Raw genomic sequence first — 21,167 nt, 5'->3', positions numbered from 1 at the left:
AACACAGCATTGTAAATCAATTATATTTCAATACAAATTTTATTCTAAATTCATAAAAAGTATGTTTTCACTTATATGTGGAATTTTAAAAAAGCAAACATGAATCAACAAATATAATAAAATAGACTCACAGATACAAGGAACATCCTAGTAATTGTCAAAGGAGAGAGAAGTGGAGGGAGGGATGTAGGTGAAGGTGACAAGCTACCAGTTATAAGAGAAATAAGACACAGGGATGGAATGTACAGAACAGAAAATGGTGGCAGTATTTTATAATAACTTTGCATGGTGTGCAATACCTGAAATACCAAATCACTACATTGTACATCTGAAACTAGTATAAGATTGTGAGTCAGCTATAGTTCAATAAAAAATACATATGCTAAAATTTTTTAGAAATTTCCATTTTTAGAATGAGTTTAAAAGACCATGTTTGTGACTTTTAAAAATATTCCTTAACAGGAAAGGAAAGCTCTTGATGACAGGATTAGTGCTAAGGATTAGAATAAAACTACTATCTGGAGAGAATATCCAAATGTCTTCTTTTTTAAAGCAAAAGTGTCATCAGTCTAAAAGAATTTCAAGGTGTTTTTCTCACTTTTAAAAAATAACCGACATCTATATTAAAATAAGTAAATCCTTTTGCATAGTACGATTTTATTCAGGAAAATCTATTTCCTCCAAGCAATAAAGATCTTCCAAACATTTAAAAATAACTTAATCTAATCACACAGATGAAATGAAAATTTCCACTGTCATCTCTTCATAGAAAGTTGGAATCTTTGAACAGCTAAATATTTCCCCATGGCAGCGTGCTAAGAACACACTATGGGGGACTTACCCCAAATCACTTTTTAGAAACTGGCTGTTTCCAATAATTGATATAAAATCCAAGAGCTGCTTATGAATGGGAGAGAAACGTATAAACTGAGAGTCTACTTACCTGATTTTTCTAAGCAGAAATATAGTTTTATTTTGTTAGGAAGTTTAGGAATACTTTTTTTGGATTGACTTGTTTCCAACCTTAGCACGTGAAGTGAAAGTCGCTCAGTCATGTCCGACTCTTTTCGACCCCATGGACTATACAGTCCATGGAATTCTCAGGCCAGAATACTGGAGTGGGCAGCTTTTCCCTTCTCCAGGGGATCTTCCCAACCCAGGGATCGAACCCAGGGCTCCCCCATTGCAGGCAGATTCTTTTCCAGCTGAGCCACAGGGAAGCCCAAGAATACTGGAGTGGGTAGTCTATCCCTTCTTCAGTGGAACTTGTCGACTCAGGAATCGAACCAGGGTGTTCCATATTGCAGGCGGATTCTTTATCAGCTGAGCTACCAGGGATGCAACCTTAGCATGATTATACATATTTTGAGGATAGCTGCATTTTCTTTGACTAATAGTGAAGTTATTTCTTTTTTGGTAGAGTAAAACATATCTCTCTATAGTGTTTTGAACACTCTTGAAGATACTATTCAAAAGATGATTTATCCTTGACAGACATATTTTTTAGAGCAACTCATTTTTTTTTCCAGTTTTTCATTTATTAAATAGTACTTATCAGTTCTGACCAAGTGATTATAACTCATTAATTTGCCCTAAATTAAAAATAAGTATTAGTCACAGAAATGATGAATTTCATCTTGGTATAGTTTAAGAAATTCTTGGAATGTATAGTAGTCTGTTTTAATAATACTGTTTCTCCATAAGGCTGTAATAGACGTGAAGATATTTTAATCTGGATCATTTTGAATTTTAATTTTTGATATATCTAGATCAGTTTCATCTGATCAGCCAATGATGGAAATGTGAAATTCCATTATGAATTTGGGGACTTTTTGTTATTTCACAATAATTCTGACTATAGTGTTGATTATAGGATTCTGTTCACATCATAACTGTAAATACTACATAACTTCCCGAGTCTGCCCATTTCATAATGTGAATAATAATATTCACTGCTTTCACAATTCTTTCTCTTGGTGATCCCAACACACAAATTATAGCCCCTCCTTGAATGCCTCTAAAATCTCTCTTTTCTTCTGACCTCTCTCCCGATGTTCAACGTTATATTAATAACTGCTTTTTGCACACCACTACCTGGATGTCCTTCTATGACCTCAAACTAAGTATTTAAAAATGGAATGTATTAGGACAATTCCTGACTTCACAGTCTCTCCTCTTATGTAGCTTGAAAAACTCGAGTTATTCATTTAAATGAGGACACAGCAAGTATACTTGATAAAAGCCAATTCCTGTTGTCATCTTTCTTCAGCCTGCTTCATGCAATTTTGCTGAACTATGCTCTACACTGGCTTCTTTAGTTATAGGAGATTATTCATTTAAAGGATTAAATAAATTACCTACCTCCTTGCCTTCCAGAGTCGACTTATTGTTGTGTTATTTCGGGTTTACCTCTGAAACTTTTGGAAATAATTTCCTTCCTTTCTATTTCTATTCTCATTACTCTAAGTCAGGCCCTCAGGAGCTCTTGATTTAACTATTTTTAGGGCCACCTTCCCAGTTTCTGTCACCACAGTCTCCTCCCTGCAAGTCATCTGACATACAAAGTCAGTGAAAAGTTCAGTTCTGATGTCATTTCTGCTCAAAAATTTTCAGTGCATTTCCATGTTCTACCGAATAGAATCGAAACTCCTTAGCCAGGCATTTAAAAAATTCTTTTATTCAAGTATAGTTGATTTACAATGTTGTGTTAATTTCTGCTATACAGCAAAGTGACTCAGTCATATACATATATATATATATATATATGGTTGCCTGTCACTACTCTGTAAATATACATCTCTTTACTGATTCAGTTGCCATGTCTGTGTTGATGGTGATGTTACAAATGGAGGTTTATAACTATCATTTCTCATATCTACCCTCCCTCCTTTCTTTCCTTCCTCCCTTTCTAACTCCTTTTTACATTTTTAAAAATTTAAGTTGGAGGATAATTACTTTACAATATTGTGTTGGTTTCTGCTATACATCAACATGAATCAGCCATAGGTATACCTAGGCCCTCTCCCTCCTACATCCCACTCCATTCCACCCCTCTAGGTTGTCACGGAGCACAGGATTTGAGTTCCCTGTATCATACAGCAAATTCCCACTCGCTACCTATTTTATATATGGTAATGTATGTGTTTCAATACTACTCTCTTAATTCCTTCCACCCTCCCCTTCTGTCACTGTGTCCACAAGTCTGTTCTCTGTGGCTGCCTCTCCTTTGCTTCCCTTGCAGTATAGTTTCATCAGTACCATCTTTCTAGATTTCATATATATGTATTAATACATGATATTTGTTTTTTCCTTTTTACTTTTTAATTGGTCACTTGTTTTAAAGTCAGAATTTACAAGGCAAACTGTGCCATGTCATCACCCTGTTCTTTTAGTGATGTGTTTGGAGGCGACATTCGGGAGCAGGTTTGAACCAGGTCCTTCTTTCCCAGAGCATCCCTCCCGTTGTTTTTGAGGTTCAAACCTGAGGTGAGAAGCCCGGTAAATCCGATTAGATGGGAGGCATCTTCAAATCAGATTAGACTGCAGGTAGCTGCTGCAGGCAGTACGTGTCATTCGGGGACTGCGTGTGTGACACAGTCCTGAAACACGTTCAACCCCCTGAAGACTAAGCCGAGCAGTGGGAGACAGGGTGTGTGGAGGCGTAGCACCCCTTCTGCGTGGGACCTCTCGCACTTGTGCTGTGCTGAGCAGCTAGACTGTTACACTTACAGCCCTTTTTATAGAACTACATCGATGCCATAATGCTCAGAAGTGCTTGCATTAAAAACAAAGGGCTTAGGTCCTTTTCTTTTTAATGACTACCATGAATAAATACTGACGCAGAACTACTTATCAAAGAATGACAAAAATGTCATTTTTAGCAGCATAACAGCTTTTTCTCTTTAATACAAATAAATGAGGACTTGAAAATGTCTGGGAGGAAAATGCTCGTGAATTGGGGAAGTACTTTCCCTTGAGAATGGTACTAGGAAAGCGGAAAGCAACGCAAGAGACGCTAATTAGGAAGACTCAGGACTCTGGAGCATGATGGGAACTGGCTTGTCTCTGGCTGTGGTTCCCTTAAGGTGCAGTCTGCCCAGTGATTAGCATCGCCTTGGATTAAATTAATTGGCTGCCCTCAATCTCTGAGCGGCTCCACTCAGAATGCACCCAAGGACACTAGTTTCTTTGCACGAAATGAAGAGGTTACATATCCAGTAACATTTGTGAGGATTATTGAACTTGAGCCATCTTTTTAAGGGAAGTTTCAAGTTTTGGTAAGTACAAAACTATTTTAAAAAAATCTTTATTGTGAAAATCATCTATTTTAGCTAGCTGTACTTTATTTTATATTTTATATCTAGACTACATATTTGTGTTCTATCTATAACCATTAGAAAAGCAATAACTATTGCTAATGTTATCTTTACCCAGATAAGCAAAAAACCTTCTCAATATGCTGATATTGAAGTAGGAGGGATCTTTAATATCAGGAAATCAAGAAATTCAAGTGTATTCAGATATGAGTAAAGGATTTTTCCTGATTTAAAAGCTCTATTTACTCATTAGAGATACCTGTGCAATACATCAAAGAAGGAGGGTACTCCTGCTTCAGAAGAGCTGGGACTGCCACTGGGAATGTGCATGTGTGCTAAGCCACTGTAGTCATGTCTGACTCTTTGCAACTCCATGGACTATAGCCCGCCAGGCTCCTCTGTCCATGGGGTTCTCCAGGCAAGAATACTGGAGTGGGTTGCCATTTCCTCCTCTAGGGATCTTCCCCACCCAGGGATTGAACCTGTGTCTCTTACACCTCCTATATTGGCATGTGGGTTCTTTACCATTAGTGCCACCTTGGAAGCCATAGAGAATAAGTCCCATATTTCCTTTCTGAACCCCAACCCCCAGTCCCACTCCATAGAGTTATGACCTGTGAAATGAACTATTTTTTCTTGCAACATCAGATCTCTGAATCACTACAGAACATAATGAATACACCAGCTTTATATTTTGTTTTCTACTTCACTTTTCTTTCTGAATTGCTTGCATTCTTACTATGTGTCAAAAATTAAATTAAAAATATAATTAAGAAATGATGTGCCTACACCTTATAAACCTGTCATCTGTTGTCAAGTGAGTGGGGGAGAGAAGGAAGGTACAGCCCTCTTGGTGGAGGCAACTATTTAGCTCTGAGCTGCACACATGACTCAGACCAGTGACGGCACAGAGCAGTGTAACAATAGTTGCACCTAAGGAAACTAAGGGTGCTAAATCTGGTTAATCTTAAAAAGCTTTGCAAGTATTCACAGCTTCATGGTCTGACTCGGCAATGAAGAGCAGTCAAAGAAGAGGGGATGATATTGGTAGCAAGCTGTCATTAGAAGCAGATTTCAATATAATTTGGGGTTGGAGGCACAAGATTTTGTGTACTAGTTGCTTTGCCACCTCTAGGGCAGTCAGTGGTGAGGACAATGGAGGACCTCAAGGTCCTAGCTTCCTTGCAACCCCATGGACTGTAGCCCTCCAGGCTCTTCTGTCCTTGGAGTTATCCAGGCAAGAATACTAGAGTGGGTAGCCATTCCCTTCTCCAGGGGATCTTCCTGACCCAGGGATTGAACCGAGGTCTTCCACATTGTTGGCAGATTCTTCACTGTCTGAGCCACCAGGGAAGTCCCACTGTATGCACAGAGATCCTTTTATTCAATAATAGTGGAATCTCCATTACACTCTGCTGTGCTTGCCCACCTCACCATGGGCTCTTAAATCCCAGCCACATGTATGCAAAATATCAACACTTTCTCCAAAACCTCCTCCAGTCACTTCCAGGAGTTCCCAGAGATCCTCTAACAGCAGTGAGGACCAGCGGAACTTGTTTTTTTTTTTTTTTTTGCTGTGGCCTCCTCTTCAAGGTGCCTGGCAACTACTCTGCTGCAGGTAATTGCTCTGCAGATGGTCCTCCTCTGCTGGGCATATGGCATCTTCCCAGGACATGGTAACTGCAGCTTCTTCCTTCATGCATTAGATTCAAAACCAATGATCAGGCCTGGGCAGCAGTCAGACCGGGACCATGGGGGGCCATGTCTTCCCTCCCATGGACCCTATCTTCTATGGTCTCCTTTCTGGTCCCAGCACAAAATCTTCTTTTTTTTCAGCCACAAAAAAACAAAAACCAAGACACCCACCCCCCACTGCCAAACAAAACCCTAAGTGTATCAGCTCACATAACTGTGTTCCCAACATGATCAGCAGGTGAGCGGCTCTCCAAATAGTGAGATCCTGGCAGGATGCTACTGGAATTAAAAGCCTCACCAGGAACTTGGTGGGTTAAGTGGTAAAGAATCTGCGTGCCAATGCAGGAGCCCCATGTTCTATCCCTGGGTCAGGAAGATCCCTTGGAGAAGGGAATGGCAATCCCCTCCAATATTCTTGCCTGGGAAATCCCATGGACAGAGGAGCCTGGCAGGCTACAGTCCATGGGGTCTCGAAGAGTCGGACACGACTAAGCGTGCACACATGAACTTACGTATAGATGAATATGCTATTCAAATTTAGGTGGAAAATGGGTCTTAAACACTATTCATGTAAAATAACTCCAAATAAATATTAAGTAAACGAGCCTAAAAAGTGGTTGGAGGCAAAGACTTCTGAAGTCTTTTGTTCAGATAATGAAGGAATTCTTCCCTTCCATCACAGCAGCGTGGCACAGTTTGTCAGGTCAGACCAGAGTTTATCAGCCGAGGATGAGCAGAGATTGAGGTTTTGCTGACACCGCAAAGCTGGATTCCCTAGCTCCTGCTACACTGCCTTTCGTGTCTTAAGTATTATAATTACTGTAAACTGCTTGAGAAGAGAGAAGGGGAGACGCATCTCATTTCTCGGCTGATCTTTGAATCCATTATATTAAGTTACATATAAATAATATTGGCAAGTCATATTGGAGATAAATGAAGAGTCTTAGATAACAGCTTGCAAACATTTAAGTAAGTGATTTGGCCTAGATTTATAACTGATCTACAGTGCTGAACATGCCTTATTCATCTGTATGATACTGATCATATTTATTTAGTTTGTTCAATTTGTCTTCAAGGCTGCAGGGCATTCTTACTCTGTCAAAAGACACTAATAATTACATTGATTTAGAACAACAGAAAGTAGCCGCAGTGTGCTACCAATGAAAAACAAGCCAAGCCTCAGATAAACCCTCCCACAAGCTGCTCACTTGTCAGTCAGACTCTTGGAATCTGGACAAGGAAAACCTCAGTGACTGGCTGAAATGGCTCTTAAATTCCATCGGAAAATTTCACTTTCCAGGCTCTATTGGGAGCAGTAACCAGATTGCATCATTTGTAGCAGCCCATAGTAATGCCATCCTTCATTCTAAAAATATTTGTTTAGTGCAGCATTTTCCAACGTAGGATTAGTTGTGTGTAATTTAACTGCATTTTGTATAATCTGTAATGAAAACATCTTAGACTACCTTAATATGGCTCTTTTTTTTAAGGGCCTTCCAGAATTTAATGTCAGGAAACAACTTCTTCCAAATGAGTTCATTTGATTCCATCTAACAGACAATTTGAACTTTATGAAGTTTTCCTGTGTTCTCCCTTTTCCTTGACTGCCAGGACGAGCACAACTAAACTGATCAATCGCAAAGCTCTTCTCATTGGATGGTTTCTGATTTGTGTTTCTTTTATTTTTAAAATTGTTCGATAATATCTGCTAATTTTAAAGAGTCACAAAATTTGGCAATGTATAAAAAACACAAATATTATCCACAGCTCTGCCATCAAAGATAACCACCATCAACACTGGGCTGTATATACATTTTCTTCTTCTAGTATAATAAATGTTATACACATTGGCAACGGCATAGCATGTGTATTCTATAAGCTGCTTTTTCACTTAGTAATAAATGTCATGATCACTTCTCTATGCCAGTAAATACAGGCCAATAAAGCCCTCTTTAATGGTTGTGCAGTTTTCCATGGATGTATACCTCATGATTTATCTATCTGTGCCCAATTCATGGGTGTCTTTAGGTTGTTTTTAATTTTTATTTATTTTATTTATTTATTTAGCTATGCTGGGTCTCGGGTGCAGCATGTCGGATTTCTAACTGTGGCATGTGGGATCTAGTTCCCTGAACAGGGATGGAACCCAGGCTCCCTGCATGGGGAGAGTGGGGTCTTAGTCACTAGACCACCATAGATGTTCCTTTAGGTTGCTTTTAATCTTTCAGTTGTAAATACCCTTACTTAACTGCTGCTTTTATATCTTCTTATTTTAAGCCCTGAAAGTTATCTTTCAAAACAGGGAGGTATAACGAATGAATAAGTAAATGAATGAAATCCTAGGAACAGCTATCAGTAGCTGTGTTAGCATCAGCACGTATTCCTCTTGGTGCTGTTACCATGAAGATGAATAATTTCCTTCCCTCCCCAGGTCTCAACCAAAATGGGCGAAACTCCTTCCACCAGTTTCTCCATGGTTCGCCGGATCTCCTCTGAAGGTCAGCTTCCTTCTCCTCGCCAATCGGGCATCACCCAGCCTGTCGTGGCCAAAAGGATCAGTTTCTACAAGAGCGGAGACCCGCAGTTCAGTGGGGTCCGGGTGGTGCTGAACCCTCGTTCCTTCAAGACATTCGATGCTCTGCTGGACAACCTGTCGGGCAAGGTGCCCTTGCCCTTCGGGGTGCGGAACATCAGCACCCCCCGGGGGAAGCACAGCATCACGCGCCTGGAGGACCTGGAGGACGGTCAATCGTACCTGTGCTCCCATGGCAGGAAGGTGCAGCCGGTGGATCTGGACAAGGCCCGGCGTCGCCCGCAGCCCTGGCTTAGCAGCCGAGCTCTCAGCACGCATGTGCAGAGAGGCCCCGCCCCTGCTGCTCCCGTCATGCTGCGTGCGCCGCGACGGCTCTTGGTCTTCAGGAATGGCGACCCCAAGACGAGGCGTGCAATCGTGCTCAACAGGAGGGTCACGCAGAGCTTCGAGGTCTTCCTGCAGTACCTGACACAGGTCATGCAGCGCCCGGTGACCAAGCTGTACGCCACAGATGGAAGGAAGGTGAGCGTTTGAGGGGACCGGGGCTCTTCACATCTGAGCTCGAGTAGTGAGTGATGTGATGGTGTTTCCCTCTCCCAAGGTTTTTCCCGCGTGTGCGCATGCATGTGTGAGAGCGTTCGTGCAGGCTTACAGTTGCATGCTAACATGCTTCAGTGTGCATGGGAGGGCACTGGCTCACCTGGGTAGATGTTCTTCCTTTTGAGGTCAGATTCGGATGAGGCATGGTCCAGGAGGACCTCTTTTTTCTCCTTCACTCTTTCCCCTGAACCTTGACTTACAGAAGGTGTTGGCACATAATCTGTTACTGTAGGATAGGCCAATAAATCGTGAGATGAGGTGTTGAGGCAAGAAACAGGACTTGATTCAAAACCTAGCAGACTGAGAGGATGGCAGACTAGTGTCCCCCAAAACCATCGTTTTGGAATCTGTATGCCAGTTTTTTTTTTATAGAACAGAGAGGGGGAGGAGGTGAGAAAATACAGTAAAATAGCCATTAGTTTTGCAAAATATCTCCAGCCTGGGCCAGCCTGGGGTGGGGATGTGTTAATTTCTTCTTTTCTGCAGCCACCCACGGGTGGACAAGGTCAGATTGTCTGTCTCCCCATGAGCTGAACAAAGGCACTTTAGGTGAGCATTCAGGCAGAGGGGCTGGGTTCCCTGAGACCAACCATTATGTAATAATGGCTGATAATGTGATGATAATAACAAAAGCAACTGGAAAGCAAAGGTTAAAGTCAAAGAAACAGATCGAACATAGAGTCAGATTTTCTCTACCCTGTTACATAATCTCAATGATATTTCTTAAAAAAGAGTGGCCTAGAGTGCTATTCTGTTGGGGACAGAAAGCATTTTTCTGGGACTTTCGTGTCTACAATCACTCAATGTCAAAGTCCTGGAGTGACTGTCAGGCCCTTTCCCAGCTGGATGCTTGGGTGCGTAGGACAGGGGCAGTACTGCATACCTTTTGAAGGTTTGTTTAGTTATGAGGGCAGAACTCTGATCTGTCCCAGGCAGCTGTGGGCTGAATAAGGATGTTGGTCTAATGCCTCCTTCTCCCCCCAGTCCCCGTTTGGTACTTCATTAGTTTGTATACATCACTGGTGCCCAACAGATGGTGAATATCTCTTTCAAACCGTGGAGGTTGTTAAATTAATTCAATCTGTCATAAACTCAGTGTGTGGAAAGAACAGAACTTCATGTTGCTCGTGTCAGGACCACAACTCTTCGAATTTTTCCCTAGGTTCCCAGTCTGCAGGCTGTGATCTTGAGCTCTGGAGCTGTGGTGGCAGCAGGAAGGGAACCGTTTAAACCAGGAAATTATGACATCCAAAAGTACTTGCTTCCTGCTAGATTGCCAGGCATCTCTCGTCGTGTGTACCCCAAGGGAAATGCTAGGTCAGAAAGCAGAAAAAGTAAGTCACTTAAATATATAGCCCTTATTTTTAGCCCTAAGTTTTTTTTTTTACCCTCAAAAACAACAACAACAGCAATTCATCTTAAGTGACCAATTTCCTTCATCACAGAAAAAGAGAGGATCAAAACATTTTAAACTGAAATTGGTTCTATTTATAGCTGCAAAGAGTCAGAGAGATTAATAATTTTAAAAAGATTTTTTTCAAATCAATCAACGATATTATCTATTTAAATTGATGAGTTTCTTCTTCTTTCTTTTGTTTTGCACCTAATACCTAGATAAGAGATCAAAGTGCCATCATTTCTTGATTTAGAGAGGAATTCTAAATTCTATGGGATATGGGTAGGTGATGCATCAGTAGTTTTGGAATTTTCTGTATATAATAAATACCATGTAGCACAGCTGAGCTCAAATTAATTGATTGACTTAAAAAAAAATCTAACTACATACATGCTCCACTTTCTGAAGTTATTCCAGTAAAAGCCACAGGCCCTTAGATTCACTTTTTATTAGCTAAAAAAAAAAATTCATATGGCCAGTTCATGCTAGTTAACAGTACTCTAGGTTGATAAGTCCTTAAATATCATATAGTGTGACGATAGTGTCCCCTACCCTTTGGATAGGGGAGGAAGAGGATCTCCTGATACCCAGGAGTGTGGTATAGGCTGTAAGTTACCCTTTTCAGGCATAGCTGATCTCATAATTCATTGTGTGCAGCATTTTAACTTGGTGCCAAAGTGTTGATTGCCATTTACACTTCAATTTTAGTTTTTATTTTCTTTCCACGTGCGATAATACACATTTTAAGTGGTGTTAATTCCTCTACCTATTGCTAAAATGGGCAGATTCAACTATTACTTATTGTTGTTATTTAGTTATTTCATATATTCTATTGCTTCAGTCGTGTCTGACTCTTTGTGACCCCATGGCCTGTAGCCTTGCCAAGCTCCTCTGTCCATGGGATTCTCCAGGCAAGAATACTGGAGTGGGTTTTCATTTTCTCCTCCAGGGGATCTTCCTGACCCAGGGATTGAACCTGTGTCCCCTGCATTGCAGGCAGATTCTTTATCATTGTGCCATGTGGGAAGCCCATGGGGAATGGGTACATAGGATGTACATGTGTGCAGCTAAATATCTATTTTGCCTAGGGTAGTATTGTTTCACCCTGGTCATTTTATTAAAATGATTTTATTATCTTCTCTCTGATGTGGGTTTCTGAGCATGGTTTTTGATAGCTTCAGGGAATCTGAGGGCTTTGGTAAGTTTTTACTTTAAAATATAATGAGTGAAACATTTTCATTTATAATTTTGGTAAGTGTATTCCAAAAATAAGAGAAAATATCTCTAGCCTTATACCCTGAAAAAGGCGTTTAATTGATGGTGAGCATATGCACAGGGCTTCCTAGGTAACTCAGTGGTAAAGAATCCACCTGCCAGCACAGGAGACGACAGAGACTCCGCTTCAATCCCTGAGTTGAGAAGATCCCCTGGAAGAAGGCTTGGCAACTCACTCCAATATTCTTGCCTGGAGAATCTCATGGACAGAGGAGCCTGGTGGACTGCAGTCCATGGGGTCGCATAGAATCAGACACGACTGAGCGATTGAGCATAGCACAGCACAAGCATGTGCACATCTGTACAAGCTACAGATAGGAATTTGACTGAGTTGAGGAAGCATGAGTGCCAAGGTCATCACTAGAGATGCATGTTAAAAAAATACCTAGATATCTGGGTTTGTGATTAGCTCTCTTCTCTTTTGTGACTGACATTAAATTAAATGTACTGTTTATAGAAGATGATGTTAAATTAATAATTATTACTAAGTTAATCTTGCTTAAAATAAATTATAAAACTGTTTTCACTTTGGTAATGCTATAGATACCTCTCTTTGATACATACTGATAGGAAGATGAATACCACCAAAAAACCATCCCTAGCTTGTATGGATAGGTAAGCAGCACTGGATTAGCCCCAAGTCCAGTACTGTGAAACACACTGATACCGCAAAACCAAACCCCACAGAAACCTCTTTATTTTTGCTAGAATCCTTAGAAGTTTCTACTTTATACTTTATGTATTAAAATTACCTTATTAAACTCATTAAGACTTAAGTACAGTTCTGTGAATTTCCTCACTGAAGTAGAATTTAAGATCTCTTTTAAAGAGTATGTTGTAGAAATGTACCAGATATTACCATGAATTAAAGTGACCAAAGGAATACATAGAGGTGAGAAACTTAACAACATCTTACTGTGACATTTAGAAAATATGGTATTTTTCATACTAATTGTTCATTTTCTTCTTTTCTTTCTTTGCTGCCTCCTCTATTGGATATTTATGACTTCTCTCTCTTCCACATTGTATTTTACTTTTAAAATCTTCAAAGTGAGCACACATGTACCTTCAAGCCCAACATCTCAGATTTATTCTCTTTCTTCTGAGAAAATGCAGAGTAATGATTGCTACTCAGATCATTCTTTTGCTTCTGAAAATTACTTGGCATTAGAAAAAAATGATTCTCAGAATTTATTGATATATCCTTCTGAAGATGATGTTGAGAAATCAATTATTTTTAATCAAGATGGCACTATGACAGTTGAGATGAAAATTCGATTCAAGATAAAAGAGGAGGAAACCATAAAATGGACAACCACTGTCTGTAGAGCTGATTTGTCCAATAATGATGAAAAAAGTGAAATAAGCAGTCTCCCAGGGAGAACAGATGATCAATCATCTGGTGTAAAGATTACTGCGTGTTCATTGTCCGCAGACGTCTCACCTCTGGAGAAAGGTGGTAGTCAGGTGGACAGTCTAGCCAAGGAGGTGAACACTCAAGTGAAAGATCAAGATGCTGAAACTTTCAGTTCTACCAGCTGGGAGGACCCCACTATGGACACAGATGCCACCCAGGGAACTCAGGATCGAGTGAAGCATCGTTTCTACAGGCCCCCTACACCTGGACCAAGGAGAGTGAGGCAGAAGAAGTCTGTGATAGGGAGTGTGACCTTAGTATCTGAAACTGAGGTTCAAGAGAAAATGATTGGGCAGTTTTCCTACAGTGAAGAAAGGAAAGATTGGGAAAACAAGTCTGAGTATCACATGGTCACACATTCTTGCAGTAAAATGTCATCTGTGTCCAACAGACCCATACTTGTTCAAGTTGATAACGATGAGCAGGTAGCATCATCTTTAGAAAGAAAAAAGGAAAGCAGATTGCTCAAATCAAGTGCAGTAAGTGCTGGTGTTGTAGAAATTACAAGTCAGAAGATGTTAGAGATGTCCCATAATGGTGGCTTGCCACAAACTACATCAGAAAACTCAATTGTGGAGGAAGGTATAGTAGATAACGTCACAGCAGACAACAAAGCTAGTGTCAAGAATTTAAGAACTTATGGTAATACCAATGATAGATCCAGCCCTTTCTTAGCAGATGCAGCTCCCTCTTCAAGTAACAACCCTGGATCTGACAAAACTATTTTCAAGACCCCAGCTTCAGTAGGATCCTCTACTGTCACTACAAGAATTGACCAACTGATTCATGAATTTTCTCAGTGTGGTTTAACAAAACTTTCAGAAAATGAAAAGCAGATTTCATCATCTGTTGCCAGCAAAAAAAAGGTGACATCTCAGCAGCATGTGATAAATTCTAAGCATCAGGCTGGGGAGATGGCAACTAAAAGAATCCCCAGGAAGAATAAGAAAATGAACACAGGTAGAATTTCACAGGAAACCATATTGCAAGATTCACGTAGTCCCCTCAAAGGGGCCATACTTTGTGAGAAAGACCTCCATGCAAGTGATACGGTAATTGAATCAAATTATTTTTCTTCCAAAGGTGGTAATGTGAATTCCAGAAATTTCCATGGAAATAAATTAAATACTATTCATAAACCTAAGGTTCAAGGACTTTTAGCCAGAAGAAAATCCAAATCACTAAACAAAGTAAACTTGGGAGGACCTACAAAAAGGGAAATTGGTCAAGGAGGGAAAGTGTTTTCCCATAATGAGATCAGATATTGCAAAAATACTTTTGAAAATCAAAATTTATTTCATTTGTTTAACTTCCTTGAGCAAAAACCCAGTGCTTTTTGTGGGCCAGAGTCTCAGGCAGAAACAGCATCTTGGTATTTGAGAGGAATGTCAAAGAAGAGTTTAGTTTCAAAAGTTAAAAATGCACACATAACTTTAAGGAGCCAGAAAAAACAAAAAAAGGATAAGTTGAAATCAGATACTACTGTAAGTAAGCAGCATGTCACAACCAGGGCAAATTCCTTGGCTTCTTTGGAAAAAGCTGTTTTTCCTGAGAATGTTGCCCATCATTCAGTTCAAAGTTATGTACAAAGATGGTTGCAGAACTTAAGTCCACAAGCAGCTTTGCAACTTGGCAAGTCAGCTCCAGTATACAAAAAGGAAAGGGGTGTGGCGAGTTACAACAACGGTTGTCTTCCAGGAAACAGTTCCCACACTAGTTCTGGAAAAGGAAATGATTCTGTTCTAGAAAGTAATAGACACACAACTAAAAGTGCCAGGTTGACAGGGGACAATCTAGGGAAGAAAGTAGTTATGTCTTTTGACAAAGACAGCAGTGAAGAACTCATCCAGGATCACTGTGAGAGCCAGACTGACTCTCTGAACGATACTTACTTGCTTTCCGTTCATGAATTCTGTACTTTGTCGCAGTCAGCTACTGATGAGCCTAATGCTAAAAGTCAAATATCTGCTGCAAAGTCAGGGCAAGAGATGAGCCTTGTTTACAAAGACACAAACCTTGCTGCAAAAGGGCCAAGCGTAGAGACTGCCGTACAAGTAGATCTGGAAGGGGATGCCCCACAGCACTTGTCACCAGTCCAGCTGCTTCGCCAGCTGCAAGATTTGGTTCCTAGTAGTCCCAAGGCTCAAAATGGAGTTGTTCAGATGCCAGGTCCACTTTCAGAAGTTCCCTTCCCTTCTTTGATATGTAATTCCTCCACTAATGTACTTCTAGCTTGGCTCCTGGTGCTAAACCTAAAGGGAGGTGTGAGTTGCTTTTGTCCAGGTGACGCTCTCAAGGCGACCAGTGGAAGTTCAGAAACACTTGCGTTGTTGGAGGTGCTGAAGCACATTGCCATCACAGAGGAAGCTGATGACTTGAAGGCCGCTGTGGCCAGCTTAGTGGAATCAACCACGAATCACTTTGGAGTCACTGAGAAAGAACAAGATGTGGTTCCAATAGGTCTTTCTGCAAATTGCTCTACACCCAACATTCAGATAGTTCCTCAGTGCGCTGAAAATGAGAAAACACAGAAAATCTCTCTAGATGGAAGCCATACTGCCGGTGAGGAAGTCTCTGAAGTCTGTGTTACAGCAGTGACTCACTCTCCACGTAAAATGGGCACTGTAGTTAAGACTTACCCTCCAAAAGAGACATGTCACCTCAGTGAAGAGTCTTTCCCCAGTGATGACTGTACCATGGATCAGACTTCCATGAATAAGGCTTGTTTCTTAGGAGACATCTCTTCACTTACTAATGCTTTGTCTTCTCATGAGGCTTGTGCTTATGAGCAAAACTGTATCTATGAGAGAGCTGATAATTTGGAATTGACTGAAGAGTTAGAAAGAGTTGATGAAGTTCAGAAAGACAGAAATATCTTGGCAGACCCTGGGTGTAAACACGGCTCTAATATGTTGGTGTCACACCAAAGTATCAGTAATTTAAGCCACTGTGGCTCTTTCCAAAATACAACTGAGCCAGAACTTGATGGAGAACATAGTTTTTTAGATAAATTTGAAAGTTGTTCATTAAAGAAATTTCAGGATAAAAAGGTATATACATCTTTTGATAAGGAGGATTCAAAGACTTCTGAAGAACCAGGCTCAACAACCAACAGCATGACATCAAATGAAAGAAACGTCTCAGAATTGGAATCTTTTGAGGAATTAGAAAACCAGAACACTGATATCTTTAATACAAAGGTAAATTCAGGGGAGCGAGTGACTGAAGAATTGATCCGAAAGGAGTTAGAGGCTAGTAATAGTTTGGAATTGATTAAAGTGTCCAGCAGAAATGATGCAGAAGAAGGAAAGGATGGTGTAATTTGTGAGACAATCAGTAGGAGACTGGTGACACCACCGTCGTTAGTATTTTGCTATGATTCTAAGCAAAATACGGAAAAGGAGCCGAGTGAAGGAGAAACTAAAACAAGAGTCAAAAAGATGGTGGAAAGCATGGAAGCTGGAAGTTCTGCAGAGTCCCCTCTTAATTCTAAAAACGGCCTAAGAAGGTCAGGGACTTCTGATTGGTCAGATTATAGACAAGACAGTGAGAATGAACAGTCATACAAAACATCCAGTGATGGCCCCAGTGACAGTGATGAGGAGATGACCCCAGAGAAAAAATGCAACAAAGGATTTGTTAAAAGGACAATAAAGAAACTTTATGGTAAAGCAGAGATGATGAGACCATCTTTTTTTGCTGGATCTACACACACATCTCAGGTTTATCCTTGTGATTCTGTGGAATTTCAGGGCACTGGGAAAGTAGGTCTTTATGATCCTGAAGGTCAGTCACTTGGCTCTTCAGAACGGGTATCTAGTAATTCAACTGTGTTGCAGAAATTTCTGGAGCAAAAACAAGATAAATGTGATGTTAATAACGTGAGGGCCAGTTTTCCCAGGGAAGACATTGCAGAACATGGTACAAAACAGAGCAATCATAAAAGAATCCTCAGGGACAGGGAAGACGGAGTACTGATTGACAAGGGCAAGTGGCTCCTGAAAGAAAATCATTTGCTGAGAGTGTCATCACCTGATTGTTCTGGCCCGTGTGGCCATGCAGACACCACATCAGTGGATACTCTACTGGATAATAACAGCAACGAGGTTCCGTATTCACATTTTGGAAACTTGGCTCCAGGCCCAAACATGGCTGAACTATCCTCCTCAGAGCTAGAGGAACTGACACAGCCTCCTGAGCTGAGATGCAATTATTTTAACATGCCTCATTGTAGTGACTCGGAGCCCTTCCATGAGGATGAGCTAGATATTCAAGATGAAGCTTGTGCTCAGGAGAGAAAACCAAATCACCCAGCAGAGGAGAAAGGTAACCTTAGATCAGAGAGAGTGTGTACGTCTGCCTCTCATGTCTTTGCGTCTGCTGGTAACAAAGTCTATCCTGTCTCTGATGGTGCTGTTGGGAACCAACCGTTGGCTGGTAGTAATGTAATTCATGGCACCCTTCAGGAAGGCGACTCTTTGGATAAACTCTATAATATCTGTGGTCAACATTGCCCAATACTAACTGTGATTAACCAGCCCGTAAATGAGGAACACCGAGGATTTGCATATTGCAAAGATTCTGATGTTGAAAATTCTTTGAGTCTCCAGTTATGGATGAAAATACACCCATGTTTACGACAGTCACGCAAAACCATGTTCAGAGATAAGAACAATAACACAAGTAGTAGAAGAGCACTTGTTGATAATGCCGTTGGCAATACACACGATTGGCCTCATTTTAGTAACACATTTGACTTGATGGACAGAAAGAGAAAATTAAAACGAAGTAACTGCTTGGGCTTAGAGGAAGAAAATAATTTCAATAAATTTCAGTCATATTTAAAGAATTTCTTGCACACGTTGTTGTTAGTTGTGGGTCAGGTGAATTCAAATACACAAGACCCCAACAGTCAGACAAAGGAAATCTTTAAAGTAGTTGATGAGAACAACAACTTATTAAACAGCAGATTCCAGAACTCAGGAACGAATCTTAACCAAGTAGTCAGAGAACACAGCTATCATTTGTCCTCTGAAATGCTTGGCCAAGCCCGCTTGTTTTGCCAAGTTGAGACATTCTTAGGTATTAGCAACAGAAATATCTTAGAAATATTTTATATTTTTGAAGATGAAAATCTTTTCATTTGGGAAGAGGAAAACTAATTACACTGGACTGATCTTGAAAGCCGTGATGAATGAGCAGATTTCCAATTTCAGTATCAGCGCAGCCTTTCATCAGTGTTTTCTCCTTATGAAAAGATGAAGCACACGGGATCGGCGTGGATTAGATACCTCTAAGAATTTTCCACTTCTTCAGAATGATCTTACCCTGGAAATCTTGCCACTGAATAATCCAGTTTGACTTTCATCACTCCTGTATTCTTCATTTTTCCAGCAGTTACAGACTCGATTTCTATTCTTTTTGAACTTTCTATGTGTTTTTCTCTTGAACATGTGTAATTTCTTATTTCTCTTATTTTCCTCCTAAGATATCATAAATGCCCTGAAGACAGGAATTACATCTCTCCCTCCCTTTTTTCAATGTCAACTTAGTGCAAAATGTGTATTGAAGGTATTGGTGAGTTACTGGAATAGACATAGCTGCAGATTACTTCATTTATTAATTTTAACTGCTGATTTGGTGAAAGTATGATTATAAGAGTGTCACAACAATCTTGTAATGTTTATGTGTGTGTGTGTGTGCGCGCGCGCCAAATGTATTGAATCTACTTTGCTTATAACATCTGTCTAATGAACTTGCAAGTATTTCCTTAGTACAGGACTCACCATTTTTCCTCATGACTAGAAAATGATGCTGTACCACTCAGCTGGCTCTCCAGTACTTTGGCTAGAAATTATAATCTCTTTAACATTAGTAAAATGTCAAGAAATTTAAATAGGTCAGAGAAAATGAAAACGTTTAAGGCATGCTCTGTGAAGAAAAATGAGAGGAACTGTAATGATTCAAGTTGGAAAAGAAAAGAGAAAGGTGACTTCAGAGTTCTCAAATTTGAAAAAAAGAACTGCTGTGAAGAACTTCACAGATTTCTTTCCATGTCCACCTGTGTTAATAAAACATTTAATTAGATATAAATAAAAACATGTTGCTTAGAAGGAGAAATAAATTTGATTAGGCTGAGAACCATAAATTGTCTCTTCAATACTTGCGGTATTTTTGTCTCGGTCTTGACCCGGGAATCTTTTTAGGTTCTTGTTTTTCATTGTTTGATGGTATAGAAACAAGTCTTATAAAATGTGGAAATCTATGTCTCTTTTCTGGAATTGACTCAAAATAGAAAAATTAGTGGTTTTGGAGCCACACATGGAGGTGCTAATATAACAAATTTGACATTGGGGAGCTAAAAGTAATTACTTACATAAGGAATACCTTGGTTTTCTATTTCAGTTCAGCTTGAGTCATAAATTCATAAAAAAATTATGAGTTGCTATTTATTTAACCATAGGAATACTACCTCTACATAGAGTATGATTTTTCTGCATTGAGTGATGCACTCTTCTAATTAAAATATGGAAATTGTAAAGTTATGTAAGCTTCTGTAATGAGCAATGAGAAATTTTGGTGAAATAAAAGGGCTAAAATTGTGGAGGCATACCTGCACTTAGCTTTATTGCATTTTGCAGATACCGCATGGTTGGTTTTTTTTTTTTTGACAAATTGAAAATTTGTGGCAACGTTGCAGAGCAGAGACACAGGGAAATTATTTTTGCTTTTAATTTGGAAGGAGTGATATTTGGGGTTTCCCCAGTGGCTCAGCAGGTAAAGAAACCGCCTGCAAGAGATGCAAGAGACTAGGGTTTGATCCCTGGGTAGGGGAAGATCCCCCGGGTTGCATGGCAGCCCACTCCAGTATTCTTGCCTGGGAAATCCCATGGACGGAAGAGCCTGGCGGGATATAGTCCATGGGGTTGCAGAGTGGAACATGACTGAAGGGTCCTAGCATGCACACACCCATGTTATTTAGGCATACCAAGGAAATGGGGGAAATCACTCATAACAACCGGAGGTTTTAGAAAAACGTGGCATATAGCATATGGTTTTTAGTAATATGACACCAAATGTTGTCCTGGGAGGCCCAGATGATACTGGGAAAGATAAATTGGGAGTGACGAACATGAATGAGAAATGTTCAGCTGTGTAATGTACTTGTTTAAAATGAACATGTTCCAACGCACTGAAGTCTGAGACTGGGAGCCTAGTCTTTCTCGTGTTTATATCCCAGACCTAGCATTTTACTTGATCTGGGCCATGGTGGGCGCCTCATAAACGTGCGCTGGGTGGATACAAAGTGCTTGTCATGCTCTTGCTTTGTCACCTCTGCATCCATACGTATGGGAAGATATGCAAAGATGCTGAGGTATAGAACTAAGTTTCTTGTATTTTATGAAGCCATATTTCAGTCGTATTTTATGAAGCCATGTCTGTGAAAATCATTTTTTTTTCTTTTAAACATTCAAAGGATTTTAAAATTTTTCACAAGGCTTACATTAAAAAAAAATCTTGAAACATTGGGAAGTCTAGATTAAATGACATTAGAGGAAGTTTTAAGACTAGCACACAGACGTGACTTCTGCTTTGGAGATGAAGTGGTTGAGGACTGAGAAAGGGGTCTAGCCTATTGTGTTCAGGGGAATAAACCACCAGGTGGGCTGGTGCAGTTACCACCCATGGCCACCAGATGGCAGCTGTGCCACATGCGGCCAGGCGCTCAGGCCCCTTGGAGGCTGGTGGGCTCCCTGAAGCAGCTAAAGTTCAAGCCAGGCCTGGGCTGCGTGCCTCTGCTCCAGAGAGCTGAGGACCCAGTTGTGCAGGCAGCCCCGAGTCGCAAACCCAGAAGGGATTAGCAGTGTTCAGAATTAGAGGAAATACACTGTTAGCAAGGAGGGTAAGTTCACAAGTCGTGGGGATATGAAGGGA

At 40.4% G+C, this 21,167-nt stretch overlaps 1 protein-coding gene across 1 annotated transcript in view; it reads left to right on the top strand.

Annotated features, from left to right (window-relative positions):
- The window catches only part of RP1 (RP1 axonemal microtubule associated), a 71,638-nt gene extending 52,258 nt beyond the window's left edge, over positions 1-19,380 (top strand). The window contains exons 4-6 of the mRNA XM_081505110.1: positions 8,443-9,066; positions 10,307-10,478; positions 12,867-19,380. Coding sequence (XP_081361236.1) covers positions 8,455-9,066; positions 10,307-10,478; positions 12,867-18,394 — 6,312 coding nt within the window. The 5' untranslated portion in view covers positions 8,443-8,454 and the 3' untranslated portion in view covers positions 18,395-19,380. The remainder of the gene's footprint in view (positions 1-8,442; positions 9,067-10,306; positions 10,479-12,866) is intronic.
- The last annotated feature ends 1,787 nt before the right edge of the window (positions 19,381-21,167 follow it).

Source organism: Giraffa tippelskirchi, chromosome 6, assembly GCF_054371585.1.
Source record: "Giraffa tippelskirchi isolate mGirTip1 chromosome 6, T2T-mGirTip1v1.2.pri, whole genome shotgun sequence".
In the NCBI taxonomy this organism is placed as follows: domain Eukaryota; kingdom Metazoa; phylum Chordata; class Mammalia; order Artiodactyla; family Giraffidae; genus Giraffa; species Giraffa tippelskirchi.
Note: the sequence above shows the minus strand (reverse complement) of the source record. Positions and strands in the feature narration are given on the sequence as shown.